Source organism: Mytilus galloprovincialis, chromosome 8 (genome assembly GCF_965363235.1).
Source record: "Mytilus galloprovincialis chromosome 8, xbMytGall1.hap1.1, whole genome shotgun sequence".
Taxonomy (NCBI): Eukaryota; Metazoa; Mollusca; class Bivalvia; order Mytilida; family Mytilidae; genus Mytilus; species Mytilus galloprovincialis.
Genome location: NC_134845.1, coordinates 34,516,887 through 34,533,940, shown reverse-complemented (window position 1 = coordinate 34,533,940; position 17,054 = coordinate 34,516,887). Strand labels below are relative to the sequence as shown.

The 17,054-nt window shown below is 32.4% G+C and overlaps 1 protein-coding gene across 5 annotated transcripts in view; it reads right to left on the bottom strand.

The window, feature by feature from the left end:
- Positions 1–12,833: 12,833 nt before the first annotated feature.
- LOC143085633 (uncharacterized) overlaps positions 12,834–17,054 on the bottom strand; it is a 41,087-nt gene continuing 36,866 nt past the window's right edge. For all 5 annotated transcript variants that reach the window (XM_076262103.1, XM_076262104.1, XM_076262108.1 and 2 more), the window contains one exon: positions 12,834–15,463. In XM_076262103.1, the coding sequence (XP_076118218.1) occupies positions 13,012–15,456 (2,445 nt within the window). In that variant the 5' untranslated portion in view covers positions 15,457–15,463 and the 3' untranslated portion in view covers positions 12,834–13,011. The remainder of the gene's footprint in view (positions 15,464–17,054) is intronic.

Genomic DNA, 17,054 nt, shown 5'->3' with positions numbered 1-17,054 from the left:
GATTTTAGATTATGTAAACGAAATTTATACTTTATATTTGGTTTACAGTTTGATTCAGAAGAAACACCGACATAGCTACATAATACCATTAATTATCTCATTACTACCACAATTTGATATTAATTAGGGTGTAATTTTCATTGTTATTAATAAATGTTATATCAGTATTGAAAATCTAATCTTGAATTCTATCCTAATTCTATCTTATTTTTGGGAAATTTCTTTTTAGAAATTCAAATGAAATTAAACCAGTTTCAACCCACCATTTTTTTTCTTAAAATGTCCTGTACCAAGTCAGAAAAATGGCCATTGTTATATTATAGTTTGTTTCTGTGTGCGTTACATTTTAATGTTGTGTTTCTGTTGTGTCGTTGTTCTCCTCATAGATTTGATGCGTTTCCCTCAGTTTTAGTTTGTAACCCAGATTTGTTGTTCTCTCAATCGATTTATGAATTTCGAACAGGGGTATACTACTGTTGCCTATATTGGTATTGGTTTCTCGTTTCTCGTTTTTTTTAATGTAGATTAGACCGTTGGTTTTCCCGTTTGAATGGTTTTACACTAGTAATATTTTGGCGGCCCTTTATAGCTTGATGTTCGTCGTGAGCCAAGGCTCCATGTTGAAGACCGTACCTTGACCTATAATTGTTTATTTTCATAAATTTGACTTGGATTGAGAGCTGTCTCATTGGCAATCATACCTCATCTTCCTATATATATTTGGTTAATTCTTAAATCTTAAACTATCACATCAGACACGAAATGAAATACAAACCTATATTTAAGTTTACAAAAACTTTATTATCTCTAACTATGGTTACTAGTATACAGTTAACAAGGTACCAGGCTTATTATTTGATACACCAGACGCCAGTTTCGTCTACATATTATGCTGGCGTCACACTATAGCGTATAGATCGACGTGCACCAGTGTATACGTTAGGTACACGGAAGAGGAACGCTAAGCAACCGTTGGAAGTTGGAAGAACATCGAAATGCGGATGTATACGTTTCGTGGACGCTTTAACTCCAGGAAATTTGTATTTAGAATAAAAATTAATCTAGCTCTAGCGTTTGTCAATCGTATACCTGTTCGCTACATGCACGTATTACAAGAATCTAACTATAGATTTAAGGCATTTTTCAAATATCGCACTATAATTCGAGTCTTTCTAGATTAAACAACTCACAACTGACTGGGTATTGGCATTTCCGAAATAATATTTTGGTATATGAACATTGTTCGTTTCAACATGACATGCTGCAGTTTATACATCATTATACGAGAGATAGATAATTGGAAAAATGGGATATTTGTCTGATGATATCAAGATGCATGTATATTTATCTCTATTAACTTTATCGTCGTTCAGTAATGCAAAAGATCGGATATGCGAGAAAAGTCATTAAGTTGACGTAAAAGGATATGGGTTAAACATAAAATTGATAGAGTGTGCAAAAAATTGAACTAATATCTTGAAAGTTGAGTGTTACTATATACAAGACAGCAACACAATTGTTTCAAGTGAAAGTGAAATGGTTTGAGATAGGTAACTTGTTATAATTGATTGATTATTGATTTCTTGGTTTAAAAACTATCTCCACATGCATTGTTTTCCTAAATTGGATTAAGCCGGCTATTTAGAAGCCACAAATCCAAAAATCCAAAAAGTCGTTTTGAACACTGGTATTCTACCGTTGCCTTTATTTTAACCAGCAGTAACAATCACATAATAATGTTGGTCAGTTCAATGTGAATGCCACATCGATATCCAACTGGTAATGTATTAGCTCATTGGATTCAACAATATTGGAAAAAAAATCATTGGGTGTGTATATATATAACAGTATCTGCAGGTACTCTTTATTTTTTATGTCAATAAAATGTGTAAAAAAACATTATTTTTACTAAATTCAAAATTAAAATTTGAAAGAAAATCTCAAATCTAGATGATTAAAATGGTTGAAGAAAGTTTTGTAAAACAAACCTGAGGAACGAGTTTTATTATACCTATTCACATTGCTTCTCTATCTGTTTGTCTCTCGGTTTATTGGTCTAACTAATATTTCAGTCATTCCTTTTATTTTCAGAAAAAAAAACCACAACAGAAGAAATTTAGTAATGGTCAGCAGCATGACAGTGATGATTTGCAACATGTTTACACATTTTATATTTATCAGACACCTTCCTCTATTTTCTTAATATTATTGTATTTTTAATGCATGTTGAATGCACTGCGAAATTTTTCATCATACATTTCTCAAGTATACCAAAGAGCATGAATTTATATCTGGTCAATAGCCAGATAGTGGTGAGTTGATATGTTAAACCTTCCATACACATTCTTTATATTTTTCAATACTTTGAATTAAAAGTTCCTTGGTGTGTTATTACAATGAAATATTGTATTGCGTTTAACCTTGATGTTTTTCATACCCTGATAAAAAGGAAGAGTGAAATATTGCTTCCTTAAATAGTAAAACATTTCTGTCACAGTTTGCTAACATCTTGAAAACTACAAAGAGCACACACGCTTAGAATAGCAAGATCTACAAAATACTTATTCCATGAAAATCATCAGCTGAATCATCATATGGGTTAATGTCGTTAGATTTTGATTTTGTAACTTATCTTCGAGTTTTTTCCAATTATCTTGAAAATTGTGATTACATCTTCAAAAAACCATCTGTAAATACAGGCAATAGTAGTATACCACAGATCAGGGTAGGTTAATTATGAAATATTTCCGAGGGAAACACATAAAATATACGAGGATAACAACGGCAAAAAAATTAATAGAAACTATGAACTGCGGCAAAAACAAACACCACCAAACATAGAAACAGTTTATTTGATAACAACTCTAAAAGATCTACAAAATGCTAATTTATAAATCGATTGGATGATTCCTCAAGGAAGATTTCCCCTCAAATGATGATCTTTTTTAATTGGTTTGCTATTTTAAAAAAAATTTTTTTTATCTCGTATTCAACAGTACTAAATGAATTAGAATCATAATTAGAATTTTATTAAAAAACTATTGGAAAACTACATTAAAGATTGCCCTGAAATTCGAGTTGTTTTACTATTGTTTCGAAAACAGGAAAAGAAAGGTAAAAACAATCAAAAGTAAACGATCAAAAATGCAAGATCTACAAAAATGGTGACGTCTTTTATTAGGAGTAACTGCATGAATGACGATTTTTGATTCATTTTCAAGTAGTATCAATTATCTCAAAAGAGCCTTTTCTGGATTTTACCTTCATTTGAAAGTTTCAAAGCCGAATAGTTGATTGCCAACGTATTAGTCAATTGTCAAATTATCAAATTAATTGACCATAAACATCTCACAAAAAGTCTAATAATTTCAATTTAAATAAGATTGGATATTCGGTAATAATTCTAAATTATATACATATTTAACGTTCTTATCAATTCCAACCGAAATCGAAAGTGTTCTCTAGATTTGAGGCAAACCAAGCTTTCTGTTAGCGATGGTCATAAAAAATGCGATCATCTGGACATTTTGTGTTCAATTTCAACGTCAAACATGTTTGCTCTCAGTGTAACGTAACCGTGTTAAACCAATACTAACAACCCGAGGATTTCACTGTCTATATTTCATACGACTGCATGACACGAATGATTAAATATTCGGGTTGTTTTGTGCGTTACGTGATAGAAACCGAATCGTCTTTGTAAAAGTGTACACAAGATTATCTGTTTCACTTCCGAGTATATGAAAGTAAATGTTTAGTTTATCAACTTTTGAATAAACACCATCATCATATTGTTTGAATTTAACGTTTTGAAACTGACAACAAGGAAACGGGGAATTAAACAGGTAGACAACTTTTAAAAGTTAAGTAAATTGTGTTAGGTTATATAAGTGTAAATAGTAAGGATGTCAAAGAGTACTCGAATACTGGAGTATCGATCGGTAAATCTGAACAGTACTCGATTATAATAAATCAAGTACACCGAGTTGACATCCCTCCTAAACCCTTTCCACCTAAACATTGATAAGAATTTGTTTGTACATTGTACATTGTACATATGTCGTATATATATTTGAACTGTGTCTTAAGACTAGATAATTAGTTGTTATGTTAAAGCGATGTTAATATGTTTCCATTTTGATAGATATCCATAGCATTATATAACTCAAAGAATCGGACGTTGCAACATTCACATGATGTAACCCGTAAGACAGTATATATTTGAACTATGGCAATGCAAGCCTCTAAATGGTTTTAATTTTTTGGTGATTGAAGAATTCTATACATATGTTTGTCTATATATGTCTAAAAGGGCGGTTGGAACTTTATATGTATGTATATATAATATGTTTAAGGTGGCGAATTGAACTATATCAGTATGTCAAAAAAAAAAAAAAAAAATAATCTGAGTTTAGATCACCCCAAGTCAAGAAAAAAGTTCATATTATCTAAGTTTAAAGGACTGGGTAAGATGATACAATATTTAAAGGTACAAAAACTATTAAAATGTCATCCGATAAATCGTTCTGTTCCTGCTTATAAAATATAATTATAGTAGGTTAGGTCAATTGTTTTGTCTCTAGCGTACATGAACCTTTCACCTAACGTAAGACTAGATTATGTCATATTTGTGTTCGTGTCTGGTTGTTTTTGATGAATCAAATTGAGTATAGAAATGGGGGATATATCAATGAGAAAACAACTTGACCATAGAGCAGACAGCTGCCGAAGGGGTCTCAACGCTGCGAGAAAATCCCACACCCGGAGGTGGTCCTCAGCTGGCCCCTAAAAAAATTGTGTACTAGTAAAAATAGACGTCACACTAAACTCCAAAACAATTGAATGAACTAAAATAATAAGAAAAAACAACATACAGAACTTACAAAGGCCAGCGTCTCCTGACTTGGGACAAAAATGCGGACGCTATTCTAGAAACAGGTAACTTCCTATGATGTGTTAATGTAAGACAGAAACAATGCTATTCGTTACTTAGTATATAATAAAAGAATATGTGGTATGTTTGCCAATGAGAAACTCTTCACAAGAGACCAAATTTAATTAAGGGAGACGGATTAATATAAGTTCTTCTTGTTTCCAAATTCCTACTCTTTGTATGGTATAATTGTATTTTATGCACTTTTGAAAATAAAATATTGTTTAAATCAAACTAAGAGACCAAATGACACGGAAATTTTACAGCTATATGTCACAGTACGGCCTTCAATGTGAGCAAAGTTAATACCGCATAGACAGCTATCAACTAATCTAAGTTAAATAGCATTTCCAACATCTCCTGAACGCATCTCCCGCCCGTATCGGGATTATAGTTTCAAATCTTAAAATAAAGTCAAAGCTATAAATCTTTATCAGTTAAAATGCGATATGAGTCAGTTATTTGTTGTTCTTCGGATTGAGAACAAAAGTTAGTAAAGAGCTAAATAGATTCTATGAACAAGGTTTTCAAAGTAGTATTTTGCAAACTGCATGTTAATTCATGTCCAAATTAACTGTAATGAAATGTTTACTAGTTTCTCTGATGCTCTGATTTATCCGGATATGCCTTATGTTTAACCATGTTAACCTTTAAGGAAAATAATTATAGTAGTATTTAATCTTATTTTCGGAATTTCAACATTTATGGTTATTAACTATTCAGTGTAAAACTATTCATTTTCACTACTAGTTCAATGATTTTCAGTAATAATTGGAAATTTGATTTTTTAAACGAATTAAATTAATTTAAAAGTTTAAATTGACTCTTTAATAATGTAATGTAACCTAAAAGGTTAGGTTACAACAAACTATGAACAGGCACCAAAAATATCCACTTCTTATAAAATACCAATTGTAAAAAAATATTATGGAAATCTGAAACGCCTTAATGAATAGTAATATGTTTTTACTATCTATGATCAAGGAGGTTATTAAGTCCATGTTAGGATTAAAGAAGATGTGGAAAATATATCAACGAGACAGCAATCTAACAAAACAAAAAATCTAATTACACGCGATCTTTAACAATAAGACATAAATTCAGATTAAAAAATTCGGTCGGAATAACCCTTTTAAGATTTCTCTTAAAGAACATTTTGTCAGTTTATTTATCAGCTCCTTCAATATAAAGTTCTATACTTTTACACACATAATTTAATAATTTTCAATCGACTATATCTCGCATACGAGAAATTCGGAAATACAAGCCAGAAAATAGAATTGGATTGGTCACGTTTTTATTAAAGACCCCACAAATTTTACTTAATTTATGTTTCAGAGAGATAGCCTCCGTGATGGCGGTGTTGTCAAGGCAGCAGTCCTTTTGCGCCAATTACTGTTTTTCAGGGTTATCATTTGCGCCAAATTTTGTTTTCCAAATGTATCATTTGCGCCAATATTCGGAACCTATTTGCGCCAATTTACCTGTACACATATCTATCATAAATATTAATGATTAATATTTATCCTTATTTTATGCTTAAAAAGTATCATATGATCGGAGATATTTTACCATGAAGATGAACATTTGGAGAGAAATGATTTGAAATGCAGTAGACATGCAATCCATGTACAAAGAGAGAAGAAAACTTATCGGTTTGCTGAATATATTTAATACAAGATATGCCAAAAGAGAAGAACATATAAGCTTTTACTGATTATGTTTTAGCCACATTTTGTTTTAGCCACATTTTGTTTTAGCCACATTTTGTTCTCACCATCCGTATGGGCTGAAACTCTATTTACCTCAAGACGTACTAGTAATGGGCAGAAGCATTTCACGGGGAATTATTATGAACTGTTTTATGCATTTCATCCTTCAATGTTTGTCTTTTTGAACAATAAAGTGAACTTACAAGCTACTACATACAATCAATTAGGAAGTACCTATGCAGCAGAAAGTATGTTTCAGAAACGGAAACATTTGCCGTGTAAACTGCCGGTTCCAAGTCCGAATAAAGGTGGAGAGAAGTCATTTTTCTTCTAGTAATTGGCGCAATCGTATGTTTTATTTTTGGCGCAAATTATACCATGTAATTTTAAAACAGGCGGCGCAAACGTAGCATTGTAGAAAAAAGATGTGGCGCAAAATGACGCATTTTTGGCGCAAACGGATCTCTCCCGTTGTCAAGATATAAAAAAGCCGGGTTCGAGCCCCGTCGAGGGAAGAACAAATGTTAACTAACGCAGTATGTTGTAAAAGTCGAATGAAGAAATCTAAATATTTGTACAACTCGTGTGTTTATATGTATATCTATTGTTATGGTATCTGCGTTCCTTTTTTTTTGTTTTAACTGATAATTTGAGTGCAATTTCAAATTTTAATCCTCGGTAGAGATTATCTTTTTCTGTGAATTTAAAAAAAAGAAAGTTGTATTAAAAGATACTATTCCTACAGGCTACTTTTCTTTTTTAATCGATATGACACTAATTTTGAAATCATGGGAACTATATGAATTATCTTTACAATGAGTGTTCAGAATATAGTTTTAAAAATGAAAATGATAGATATTTTTTTCTTTGTTTGTTTGTTTCGAGATGCAACTATAATGGTGAATTGAAGATCTAGATGAAAAACGTCCTCTTCCATTATGTTAAATCGAATAAAATAGTCGATGGTTGCTTTCAATTTTTGAAATATATTGTCCCGGTATTGTTTGTTCTATGACATTGGAATAAAGCTGATCGATTAAACCATTTTACTTTCTATACAAAAATGATTTCAAATCGATTGCAAATTAATATATATATACAAATAACTGAACTAAACCACGAAATATTGTTAAATTCGTATTGACTTAATAGTAATACCAATACTGAGACCGAGGAATGTGAGATTTCATAATTCTCGCGTGGTTTTATATAAGAAAGGAATAGCAATTGTTATAAAAGTCAAAGTCAAAGTTAAATTTTAATTGAATATAAATTTGAATATTTTTCCTGTGTTAATTATCAAGTAAGGTAAGATTTTTTTACAATTGTATTTTTCGTATCTTAAATATTTCGTAAGTTTTTATTAGACTTGATACGGAAATTGACTGGTTTTCTCAATCTGCTGACAATGAAGCTGTTTGTTTCTAATGTAAGGTAATTCTGAAATAACTGTGTTAATTATCAAGTAAGGTTAGATTTTTTAACATTGTATTTCTGTGTATTTTTATTTCGTAAGTTTTTATTTGACTTGATATGGAAATTGACTGGTTTTCTCTTACTGATGACGACGAAGCTGCATGTTTCTATATTAACGTAATTCTGAAATAACTTGACCATACACACACGTTTTGTTAGTTAGTGAACCAACTGGTACATTTAATAACCTTTGATAAAATGCTATAAGAGTCATTGCTTTTCTTGGATGCGGCCACTCGCCGAATACACGGGAAAAGGCTTAACAATGATTTTTTCCTAGAGCCATGCCTATTTTGGATCGATATTGAAAGCGATGAGTGCGCTTTTTAGTGCGAATGGCAAAATGAAATACAATATGTAATATATTTAGATAAGTTTTATAAACTCGTGTAAAACAAGAATTAACAAGATTTTGTAACTGCTCTTACAGGTTCATACATTCGTTTTGTTGGCGTGTGCTGATTTTTAGACGTCAATTTTATTACGTTGTGATCTGTGTTTGATAATGGTCAGGTTTGACATTAATTTTGTCTATTTGTTGGTCTTCAGATAATTACTGTATGGACGTTTCATAAAAACAAATATATATTCCAAGTATATTCCAACTTTATGAAAATAAGGAGATTTACGTGGTATACGTATCACAGGCACTTGTTTCAGAAAAAAAATTCCTATATACCTTAATATAATACCTTGTACTTAACTTGCATTTTCTAAAAATGTCAGGCCGCTTTCTAGGCTGTCAACCCCACTAAAACTTGTTATAGCGTAAATTTAAATTGATTTATCTTTACAATGGTGTATAACATACCTACATTTGTTGTCGGAATCATCCGTAGCAATCATACCAAAGTATGTCAATCGTAATAATTTTGCCAACCGCTGATGATTTGGCAATAAACGCGTCACGTCTACTTATATATCTCGGTTGCCGATTGGTCAATGCTATGGAAAAGTCTAAATGATTCTCGGAGTTATCTGATCTTATTTCATTTTCATACGTAAAGTCAAGAGAGAGTCTAAATGATATTGACGTCATGGGAAAATTTGAATCTAAAAAAGGAAACTCCTAACTTATTAGACAGACCACAAATAAGACTTGTTAAGTTTTTTCACGGTATCTTATACAATTTTACTAACTGGGTGATTAGTTCTATTCAGGCAAACGATAACAGTTTTTATAATTAATCATTTAGTGCGAGACGTTTATTGCCAAATTTTCTGGCTGTCAATCCCACTAAAACTTGTAATATCGTAAATCTAAATTGATTTATTTTTACAATGGTGTATAACACGCCTACATTTGTTGTCGGAATTATCCGTAGCAATCCTACCCAAGTATGTCAATCGTAATAATTTTTCCAACAGCTTGTAATTGTGTTTCAATTATTCTTAGAAATATCTAATTTTCAGTGAAACTGTCAAAAGCTTAATCCTCTGCTAAATTATATGGGATGGGAAATGTAAAACTTATACTTCATTATAAAATTATTGACCATTTGAAATTTATATTCATTTATCGTTTTCCAACTTTAACTGAAAACATTTACCATTAACACATAATGTTAAAAACAAGCAAATATTAGAATGTAGATTTATCAAAAATAAACAAAAAGATAAATCACAAATTTCAAAAAGAAAAATCACAAATTTCAAAAAGAAAAATCACAAATTTCAAAAAGAAAACAAAGACAAAACATCGTAATTCGATTTCAACGTTAACTTGGTTTATGAATAGTAAACAACGTTGTGCAGAAAAAAACGGAAACTTTCAATTGACAGAACTTTTAAAACTTTTTATATCTTTTCTTTTGATTCAATTTTTGAGACGATTAGAAAGGGCACCAAAAGCGCATCATTCATTGCAGTACTATCATCATATAAAGCAGAATGTAACAGAGATGAAAGATGACGGTTTATGCTTACAATTATATTAATTTTAGTTACGTTAAACATGTATAGATTATGGACGTAGTTTAACTAGCAATATACATCTAAATATTATCTTCTCTAAATCTATTTTTAAAATGTGAAGTGGTCCTTCCTCGCACCTAGACTTACATATCCGTAGATACACCAGGAAGGTAAACCCACAGAATAGCAATACACTTATAAAACATAAACATGTATATATTTCGTAATTTCTTATATGGGTAAGGTCATCATATTATATAATACCCTGAAAGAAATTGAAGAGTTAGGCGATAGATAACCAATGAATTTTAGGACGAACGAACAATTCCATTGCACAAATAAAAATTAACGACAAAAAGACAAACAAAAAAATCATAGAAAAACTATAGACTGAACAACAAGAACCTAGATCCCTTTTCCCTTTTAACTTAATATAACATTAAATCATATTTGGTTTTACACATGACATATAGTGACAGTGTTGGTAAATCTCAATGCTGACAGAGAAAAAAGCCGCAAATATAGATGTATATAAAGTAGTCATAGATACCAGAATTGAAATTTATATTAGTTGCGCCAGACGTGCGTTTCGTCTTCAGAAGATTGCATGAACCCCTGATTTTCTTACTTATTATAAAAAATGGGATTCTTATATTTTGTATATTGGATCTATTGAAAACGTGAATGTGTATGAGAAAATATTCCTCTGACCATGACTGTGAGCTCATCATAAAGGTATGATTAAGGATAAGCTTTTGCGTTCAAATCCATAACTTGACCTTATTCACATGGTTTATCGGTCCATTCCTCAGAAATACAAAGTAATACATCAATTTGTTTTGTGTATGAAATGATTGTAAGCAGTTCATGTATACCTGGAAGCGTCCATTCGACTACAATTTTTATAAATCATTATTCAATGCAATGGTTTAGTTAATAAACCAATGGTGTATGTGTATAAAAAAGAAGATGTGGTATGATGGCCAATGAGACAACTATCCACAAAAGACCAAAATGACACTGACATTAACAACTATAGGTCACCGTACGGACTTCAACAATGAGCAAACCTATACCGCATAGTCAGCTATAAAAGACCCCGATAAGACAATGTAAAACAATTCAAACGAGAAAACTAACGGCCTTATTTATGTAAAAAGTAAAAATGAACGAAAATAAATATGTAACACATAAACAAACGACAACCAATGAATTACAGGCTCCTGACTTGGGACAGGCACATACATAAATAATGTGGCGGGTGTACATGTTTATATGTACGCCTTGTAGGGTTCATATGACCTTCATGTATTTCTTACTGTTTTTTTGTGAACGTTGCATTTAAGGGATAGGACTTTTCATCTAAATACTCTGAGCAAAAGGTCATTTATATTTCCTTTATGGTATGATTGCACGATGTACATAGCCGTCTATCAGGGTTCATCTGAACAAGACCTTATTTCCATAGTTCCTTGGTCTTTATTATTTTTTTGTGGACAGTTTCTTTCTTTAAAAATCATTAGTCAGATGTAGTTTAAGCATTTAATAGTAACCGACGTGTTCAACTTTAGCTTACAGTAATTAATCAAATTCTCTTTTTGAATAAATTATGATTTCTAAAGTACCGTTGAAAGTTCTTCATCAGTCTGGTGCAATAAACAACTATACTGTGTACATTTCTTTCATTAGACCATAAACTCATATATTATTATAATTTATTGTAATAACATGAACAACACGACGGGTGCCATATGTGGAGCAGGATCTGTTCACCCATCCGGAGTACCTGAGATCACCCTCAGTTTTGGTGGGGTTCGTGTTGCTTAGTCTTTTAGTTTTCTATGTTTTGTCATATGTATTATATGTTTCTGTTTGTCTTTTTCATTTTTTAGCCATGGCGTTATCAGTTTATTTTCGATCTATGAGTTTTACTGTACCTCAGGTATCTTTTGCCCCTCTATTATTGGCAAATTTAACTTTATCCTACGATCATTATATACATTTTTCAAAAACTATCAGCAATAGGGTCACTATATTTGGTGTAAATAAATATGGTTAGATGTGCATGTTTGTCAGAAAGAGTTTTTGTCACATAACCTTTTCATCTTCTTTTATTGTGTATTGTTCATTAACGTTACATTTTCAATGGTATGTCTATTTCCCATATACTGTAAGAAATAGGTCATATCCTGATGGTTCATTGATAATAAGAAGACATTGTTTTCTTTAGTTCAGTTGTTTCATAATTGTATAAAGAAGAACTAGTATATTCGTGACTAAGTATACACAAAACACTCATAAAGGCCGATGATTGTTTTTATTTGTACAGGTTTTAATGGCTACTTACATATGGTATCTTTAGGAAACGTGACTTTTGTTTGAAAATATTTAAAACTAACAAGAATGTGTCCATAGTACACAGATGCCCCAATCGCTCTATGATTTTCTATGCGCCGTGGACCGTGAAATTGGAGTAAAATCTCTAATTTGGCATCAAACATAAAAAATATCATATCACAAGGAACGTGTGTACTAAGTTTCAAGTTGATTGGACTTCAACTTCATCAAAAACTACCTTGACCAAAAATGCTCCTTTTTATAATTTCATTGGGTTGTAAAAGCGTTGACCGTGCGCACATTTTTAGAATGAAGCGCTTTTACGCTTTAAACAAAATGTTCTTCGGTCAACGCTTTTACACCCCAATGAATTTACGAAAAGAAGCATTCAATTCTTAAATGAGTAAGTACTGTTTGGTACATTTTGTAACAAAACTTTGGTCAATTGTTTAACGGAGAAACCAAGTTACAGTACTGTTTAATATCTCATTTATTCCTGATTAATAACCCTCATATATATACAGATAGGCAAATATTTTTATCAATCATTTATGATCGAAGTTTCCTTATTTCATTGAAAATTCTGTAAGAATGCTTTTCATTCAATTTAACAAGTATTTGTAAAAGCGGAATTAGCAGTTAATATGTAAACTGAAATCTAAACTTTTCTTCGTGCCCTTCTTCTACGACGTGTGTGAGATGAACGTGATCAATGTCTGTTTCATCTGACAGCATGGTCCTCCATGTCCCTTTGAGGTAGTCGTTACAATGAATTACTCCTCCGGGTACATACAGTGTATGACGTACAGGAAGTCGGAAGCCTGTTATGTGGAAATCGCCATTGTCCACGAATTTTGCAAGAATGAAAATTCCCGAATCTTCTGACAAAGGACAATCTAAATGTGAAAAATCATGTTTTTCAATCCCTGCCCCACCATTTGTAGCCGTTACGTACTTTTCTAAGTATCCGTTTTCATACGTGAAATCCTGGATTCCGTGTCGGAAGAGCAAAGATATTTTTTCTTGCTGACTATCAGCAAAACTACAACCATAATACCGCAAAAGTTCTGATGTGGCCTGTTCGGTTGGTACTTGTTTGTCAAATTCAAGTGGAAATATGATCTTTCCTGATTTTCCGGGTATTGTACTGGATAACCATTGTGTTTCTTTTACGACCTTATGCTTTGGTTCCAATGGAGGCAGGTCACTGAAGCAAGCAAGGTCAATCAAACTATAATCTCCTGGAACAATATCTGCTACCATTCCGTGTCCACCAGTCATAACAACAGAACCTGTTTGCCCAGCCCTTCTGAATGTAGCAAATTTATCCCATCGTTGTCTTATATAGGTTGCTAGTTCATCTGCTTCTGTGTCCTTATAGACTTTCTGAAGGCGGTCTTCAAAATCATCCAGAGATGAGTCAGTACCGCGTTCTATTTCTTCTTCTAATATTGGCACAAGAACCTCTGCTCCACTGCCTGAAACCAGCTTTTCAAAATCATTAAACGAAATTTCGTCAGTAGTAATGTTAGCGAAAGACTTCAAAATTTTTGTCATTCTGGCAGACCTGTTTTTTTCCCAAACAAACTCCGTAAATTCCCGGAAGTTTAGTGTACCTGATCCATCCCGATCAGCCTCCAAAAATGCTTTTCGCATGGCATTTACGCATTCGGCAGTTTCCGTTTCGTTCATGATATGCAAACAAAAGTAGTTTTGAAATTGTTCGAAGGTAATCTGTTCACTTTTATTTGTATCTACAGATTTGAAAACTAGATTGCTTTCTTTTTCTGACATGTTTAATCCAAGGCCCTTTAAGAAGTTTGCAAATTCTAATTTATCCAACAAACCGTTTCCATTCGTGTCAATTTTCATAAACATCGCTTTTATCTTTTCTGCACTCTCTTTTTCCAAGGAAGGGTGCTTTAGTTGTATTTTGCCTTTTGTTTTTTCTGTTGTTAATGGTTTTACTACATTTTTGGATGTGTCATCGAAAAATTGCTTTTTAGACTGCCTCTCGGCCCGGAGCTTTGTTTTATTTAGAGCTGATTCGATATCTTCTACTTGTTTATTTGTTCCATCTTTCCTTTCCCTTGCTGCCATACTTTTCAAATGCCTTTCCTTGAGAAGTTTTTGAACAGGTGTTGTATTATCTCTCAAGCACTGAATTATTTCCTCTAGGTCAGATAACCATGCTCGTTTCTCATTCTCGTCATCGACAGCAATTTCCATTTCTAAAACTGGAACATTTGCGAGCCTAAACCTTCCTTGCAGATTTTTAACTACACCACTGTACCCTACAAGGCTTTCTAGTTTAGTATTCTTAGTAAACGTAAATTCGCCTTTTTGATTGGAATCAGCTTTTGTTGGAACTCTTGTTGAAGCTTTAACATCCGTACCATAGTATCGAAGATACTGAGGTGTTAAAACACACCAACGTTTTACCCAATTTGTCCAATTTGCCTGCTTCTTAGTACGTTTGTATACTTTGCTTTTCTTCATCACTTCTACAACCAACCACGTATAGAGATCGTCGATACATGTGTTTATTTGTTGATGTGATGTGTCGGAAAAAGCAAAATCCTCCATAATTGATAACATTTCTTGGAAAGTAAATTTATCTTCTCTAAAGGCATCATCTGAAGACTTGAGATTATGTCCCAGATTAGACAGCACTTTCTCTAAAAGCCAGCTTGCCTCCTCTCTGAAGACCACAGGCGGGTATGTATCTTCCTTCATCAGGCGATTACAAATGCGCCATAGTTTATAAACGTCTTCTGTCTCTAGTTTACTTTTCAGGCCAGACTTCAGGTTATTCCAACTCATTTCTTCCAAATCACTGCAAGTTTTGGAAAAGGCAACCCCATTTTCCCGCAGATGTTTTTTTACGTACTCTTTGAAATCATTGAACTTAACAGTTGCCTCTGAAAACGTGTCGGAATATTTGCGATCAGAAAAGTGGATTGATTCGTATTGAGCGGCATTTGTAAGAAACAATTTCATAGCATCTTTGTTCATGTTTACACTGTTGAGACGATCTAGGGCATATATAGCTTGCCAAATACAGGTTAGCTGTTCCCCTGGCATTTTTTACCTGTAAAACAAGTTTAAAAGAATTTTTTAAACAAAAACCAAATGACAACAACTTGTAGAGAGAAAAAAAAATGAAAACAATACTGTATATATTACATGCGTCTGTATCTCTTTTCTTGATTTTCCTTCATCATGAATGCTCAACGTCACATATTTGAAAAGCACTAATGTATAAAACTAAAATAGTTGGAGAGCTTTATGACCAAACAGAACTCCGACAAATGGCCATAACCATCGAATTTTATCTTTGGTTGAGAGAGTTAGTTTCTAAGTTTTTTTTCTGATTTGGATAAAAAAAAAGAATATTCTGAAAGATTTGTTATCAATAATTATAGTGACGAAGCACTAACTACTTAGTGGATGATACCCTTGGGGACTGAAAGTCCACCACCAGCGGTATCGATCCAGTCATTCAAAAGATAATAAGAAACACTTCATAAATGTATGCATCTGAAGCTCTTTTCTGGAATGAGACGCCCAGGGACGCTCGAAGCCGAATGTTTGAAAGCCAAGGCGAATAGACGTTACGAGTCTCGAGTTAAATAAAAGATCGGTCATAATATTTTAATTTTATGAAAATGTATGTCAATTTTGTCGTTTGTATAGTTTCTAAATATGTCTGTTTAAAGGTTAGACCAACTTGAAAGACACTATTCAGTGATATTATAATTAAAATCACAAATATAATGAACTCTGAGGAAAATTCATAATCGGAAATTCCTTAATCAAGTGGCAAAATCAAATTATAAAACACATCAAACGAATGGACAACAACTGTTGCTGACTTGGTACAGGGATTTTTACTCACTGATATGTTTATGTCATTCATTGTCAAATTGCTTTACTTCCATTTCATATGAATGGCAATTATAAATACATTTTTAATGGAAAGAGTCAAACTTTATCTTCTCTTAAATTGTTAGTCTCCTGAAAGTTTGAATTATGATAAAAAATAAAATTTAACAACAGTTCAAGTAAATAAACTAATCATAGATAATAGGTTAAAAGTGTGTATCTGCACCAGACGCGGGTCTAGTTTTCTACAATTAAGAGCATTAATGAAAGGCAATTGCCCTCATATTTGTAACTTATTTAGATGAATAGTATATAGTTCAACATGTGCATGTTTATGTGACATATTCTTTTTTTTAGATGATTTATGTAAAATTTTTATAAAGTTAATTTGTTCAGTATAATAAAACACATAATGACTGGTTGTGCGGGTAATAGCAAGTTTGTTGTCCCTGCGCATACCCACTATTGCCCTCGGCGTCGCCTCGAGCAATAGTTGTTATCTCAGGGGAAACATACTTGCTATTACCCTCACATCCAGTCCATAGGTGTATACTATTCCACAATTTCATTTTACCGCTATTACTCAGCGCAAACTAGTATAAGTTAATGGAACAGACATAGATAATACCAAATGAAAAGAGATTAAAATCAAGGTGTCTGAAATAATTGTATTGACAGAATATAAATATGATCACATCATATGATTGTTGATGAAAAATTACTCCCAAGATTAAAGTTTCTATTAATGTTCATACATACCATGTCCACCTTGCATATTTTCTTTTGATTATAAAGGT